This window comes from Etheostoma cragini, chromosome 8 (assembly GCF_013103735.1).
Source record: "Etheostoma cragini isolate CJK2018 chromosome 8, CSU_Ecrag_1.0, whole genome shotgun sequence".
NCBI classification, from domain to species: domain Eukaryota; kingdom Metazoa; phylum Chordata; class Actinopteri; order Perciformes; family Percidae; genus Etheostoma; species Etheostoma cragini.
In genome coordinates, this window is record NC_048414.1 from 23,069,668 (window position 1) to 23,074,476 (window position 4,809).

The 4,809-nt window shown below is 39.3% G+C and overlaps 1 protein-coding gene across 2 annotated transcripts in view; it reads left to right on the forward strand.

Moving 5' to 3' along the window:
• Window positions 1-2,550, forward strand: part of ano10b (anoctamin 10b) — a 17,280-nt gene extending 14,730 nt beyond the window's left edge. For both annotated transcript variants that reach the window (XM_034879022.1, XM_034879021.1), the window contains 5 exons: window positions 345-509; window positions 589-780; window positions 1,329-1,466; window positions 1,543-1,659; window positions 1,745-2,550. In XM_034879022.1, the coding sequence (XP_034734913.1) occupies window positions 345-509; window positions 589-780; window positions 1,329-1,466; window positions 1,543-1,659; window positions 1,745-1,765 (633 nt within the window). In that variant the 3' untranslated portion in view covers window positions 1,766-2,550. The remainder of the gene's footprint in view (window positions 1-344; window positions 510-588; window positions 781-1,328; window positions 1,467-1,542; window positions 1,660-1,744) is intronic.
• Window positions 2,551-4,809: the final 2,259 nt, after the last annotated feature.

Genomic DNA, 4,809 nt, shown 5'->3' on the forward strand with positions numbered 1-4,809 from the left:
GTGTGGACAACCACAGTTATAGTATGTTTTAACAAGGGGGGCAATCAGTTTTTCACACAGGGCCATGATGGTTAGGATTTTTTTCACCTTTAATAATAAATACCTTCATTTACAAACTGCATTTTGTGTTTACTTGTGTTGTCCTTGACTATTGTTTAAATTGGTTTGATGTTCCGAAACACTTAAGTGTGACAAACATGCAAAGGAACAGGAAATGAGGAAGGGGGCAAACACTTTTTCACACCACTGTATCTGGCAAAGCGAGACTAACTGAAGGGGGATGCACAACTTCTCTGAGTGTCTCTGAGTGACAATAAGTTCACATATTCTTTGTTTGTCTCAAGCGTTTAGCGTCTCTGCTGATAGTGACCCAGCTGGTGAACCAGGTGACAGAGGTGGTCATACCCTACCTGGTGGACCGCTTTATCAGCGTCCCCAATAGAGCAGAGAGTGAAGATGACCCACAGGAGGACAAATATAGAAACCAAAGCACCCTGCCTGCTTTTCCCGTAAGTAACTGCATTCAGGAAACACATGGATTAGAAAACACTCTGGCAGTGTATGACACAGCTTCTTGTTTTGTCACAGGGCTTGTTTGCAGAGTACATTGAGCTCCTGGTGCAGTTTGGGTATTTGAGTCTTTTCTCCTGCGTGTATCCTCTGACGGCGGTGCTGCTGCTCATCAATAATGTAACCGAGATCCGAACGGACGCCTACAAGATCTGCAAACTCTTCCGGAAACCCTTCTACGCCCCTGTAGCCAACATGGGCGTGTGGCAGGTAAACACAAAAACACAACGCACAATAGAAAAGATTCACATTCAGATAACTTTATTAGACCCCAAAGGGCAACTCAGTTTTTGCATTAAGAGTTAAAGTTAAAAAGTGCACAAACATACAATGTAAATAATTAAAAAAGAAATAATAAAATAAACAATAAATTAGTGCTGCAGCAGTCATACATCACCCTGTATACAGATGGTTCTCTCCCATAACATCCACACATGACCCAATCATTACACACACACGCACACACACACACACACACACACACACACACACACACACACACACACACACACACACACACACACACACACATTCACCAGAGCAGTGGGGTGCAAGAACCAGTTTGGTTGTGTTTATGTGTATTCATCTAACAGTAGTGTATGATGTGATAGCAGAGGGAATTAATTAATTAGCATAGCAGTTAGTTATTTGTATCGGCACATAGTACCGCCGACCTGACTGCATGATAATAAATAGGTAGCCAGTATGTCACCCTCAGTTATGAGTAAAACAGCACCCGTCATTGTCTTGTGTTTCAGATTGCTTTCGAGGTCCTGAGTTTTGTCTCTGTTGTGTCCAACTGCTGGCTGCTGCTGCTGTCACCACGATTACAAAAGCTGTGTCAGGAGGGCGGGATGAGCGGCACAAACATTCTGTTGTTTGCTGTTTTGGTTGAGGTAAGGGGGGGGGGGGGGGGTAGTCACATAAAGATGAATATCACCCTGACATTTTTACCTCTGTGTGTGTTTGCAGCATGTGCTGATCTTGGTTAAGGTGGTTATGGCGGTACTGATCCCTGATGAACCGGACTGGATCCGTAAAAAGAGAGAGCGTATTGAGTACACATCCATGCGGGCCTTGAGAGAGCAGGTTAACCCTCTGACACACATTTCATCATTAAGCACTTTGGTGTTCTCCTTCATTTGCGTGATAACCTTTCTTTCTTCTCTTCCAGAAACTGCATCAGGAGTCTTAATTGCGTTAAGGTGTTCATGTTGTCCTGTGCCAGGCTGCTACAACCACAAAATAGTACCCACTTCAGAGGAGAAGATCTCTTAGATCTCCAGCAGGCTAACAATGCTGTGCCCCTGATTCTGCCCTATGTACACTGTACACATTTTTTTTATATTAGATTGCAGATAAAATGTATTATTATGTGTGCTGAAACAAATAATTAAAAAAAAAAGATGTTATAATGATGGAGGCCTTCTCAGGGTTTAGATTTAGTGAGTGGAAACTGGAGAGCTCTTTTAAAATAACTATGGCTACAGAATGTACAGTCAATATTTACACTAGCCATCCAGACAAGACAGAGTATTTGTTGTAAGGGCAGAGTCAAAGACCACTTTTTTTTCAGGAGTGGTTTTGCTCAGATCACTTTGTGATATAATACAGAGACTGTTTAGGATTCATAATTATTATAAGATAAAGTTAAGACTTTATTTAACCCGAGGGAAATCGCTGTGCAACAGTTGCAATACAAATTGGGAAGAGTGCAAATATATAAAGTGCAAATATAAAAGTTTTTCATAAAATTGAAAGACTTTAAATCAGCTTTAATTAATCTTTTCGTAATAGTGTAGACTAATAATGATAAAACTACAGAGAATTATCACCATCAGTGCAGTTCCTCTCAGCTGAGCAGAGAATTTTTTTGCATATTTTAGCTAATTGTTTTGGTTTTCTGGCCCGCAACTTTGCTGTTTCTATTGACTCACCGGTCTCATTAGCCTCAATTCAGCTGTTTTCAGTAAAAAAACAGACGACCCCTTATAAACCCACTGTATGTTACCAAACAGCAGAAAGAAAAAGTAAGAAACTAGCTGGTGAATGTAAAGGACTGTTCTGTATTTATGGAATGGACCACTGGAAGAATACAGGAGAGGGTCATGTCATTTTATTCTTTGGTGGGGGGAGGGTCACCCATAGTTACAAAATTTAAAAGTGACTTGTTCATTTAAAATAAAAAATTGCAGTTGGTGCTTAATGGAGCGTGTGAGCACTGATCGCGGTTACGTGTCAGTTAAACTTCTCATCTCCAATCGACAGTGGCGCTGTCCTGAGATGAAAGATAACCCTACCATGCAAACATTTTTTGGGACTAGCCTACTTTTTTTTTAAAGGGACCCATACGAGCACCCACGGAGGCAAACATAAATCGGTGCCTATGATAGAGAAAGACTGATAGCTCTAATATACATGTTATAATTTATTTACTAGACTATCAAAAGCAGACGGGTATCTTTCTGCCCTGTCAGACGCTGCTCTGCCCTGGGCCAGCCCACATTGACATTGAAACTGTTAATGGTCTCAATGTTTTATTGTTTTGTTTCACATGAATACTAGTTTACTAAAGGAGTCACTTAGTATTTGAAGTAATGCAGGAAGTGTGCATTTAGTGTGTTTCCACAACCATCAACTGAAATGGCGACCATAACAGTGAAGTGTGATGTTTAAGATGAGAAGGCAGAGGTTTACTATTATATGACATGAATGTAAAATTAAAATTGGCTATCTGTGCATCTTAGCAAAGTGCAAACTAGTTCAGAATGCATTAAATAAATTGTTGGGTTATGTGACCTTTCCTAATCATTTTGAAGGGTAATTAAAACATTTATTTCTGGTGTAAGGAGGGTCACGTCCATTATGGCTAAAAGTCATAAATAAAAAATTAAAAAGTTAAATTAAAAATGAAGTCCCTAATAGAGCATTTCACAGCTAACGGGACACATATTCCCCACTGAAGACCAAAGAAAGAGCTAAAAGAAGAGGTTAATACTGGCAGATGGAGTTAATCAGCTGGACATAAACTCTAAATATATGCTAATTTTGTTCTGTAAATGCTGTAAATAAACAACTTTTTGCTATTAAATTAGCCATGTTGACCTCACTGTAAACCTGTGTTTACAATGTGTTGCCATGAAGTGGCATATATAAATATATATATAAAAGAGACTTCAGATATGGTATTAGGAGTCCACTAAGGTCTATATAAAAGCATCCATGTCAACAGACCTTTAAAGAGTAAAAATTTAAGTCCTAAAGATTTTACAATGGAGTATTTTACACATTTATTTATAATTGTTCGACAATAACAGGTTTATTGTCTGTTATTGTAGGAATTCCCATTCCTGTCTCAATTGAGGTTTAAGAAATTGTAAGAAATTAAAAGAAACACTTAAAGATTTGCTTCTAGTGAAGTAGTTAGTAGAAAAGTTGCACTTGTTTCCTCCTTCAATGGTACTGTCCTCTCCTTAAATAAACCAGTACGGTTATTGGACCATGGCACATCTGTAACATGACATCATAATAGTGGGCTATGTGCCAAGATTCAATTTGCATTGAAATTGATAGAGAGCTACCAAATGACTGCTTTGTGCTTTGCTATTAGAAATTTGTATTTTTATATGTGTGTATTTTAGCCTTAACTTGTTGTCAAACTGTGGTGTGTGTGCTTGCTTGAGCACTGTGCCACAACAACTAATTCACCTAATAGTCTATCACTTTTACATTCTTAATATTACGGTTCTTTCACCTTTCACTGCGGGCAGATTTGACTTGAATGGACCGGGTAAGTCCACCATCCCTTGCTCAGCGGTGGTGCATTGTTTACTACATGAGTTATTGATTATAGGAGTTAATAATATATTCAACCACAAGGAGGCACTAAACATTTCCCTTATTGTTCCACATGCAGCTTTTCACAAGACTTTAGAAGGCCTGCCTCAGTAAAAATGCAGATGGCTGGTGAGACTTCCTCATGTGGCTGTACATGTGCACTCCTGACAATATCAGATAATTTTTTGTGTGTGTGTGTGTGTGTGTGTGTGTGTGTGTGTTTGTGCTCCGCTCTGAAGGGTTGTGATGACTTAGTGAGAAACTTCTAGTAATCCGGTCCCAGGATCAGGACTAAGGCAACAATGTTTGCTTATTCTGTCCTGCAATAAACTCACAGAAGAGAACTGGTTGTTTGCCGTGTCGGCTCTTTATGGAAAAAAGTTGGTGAAAGGAAACTATGGA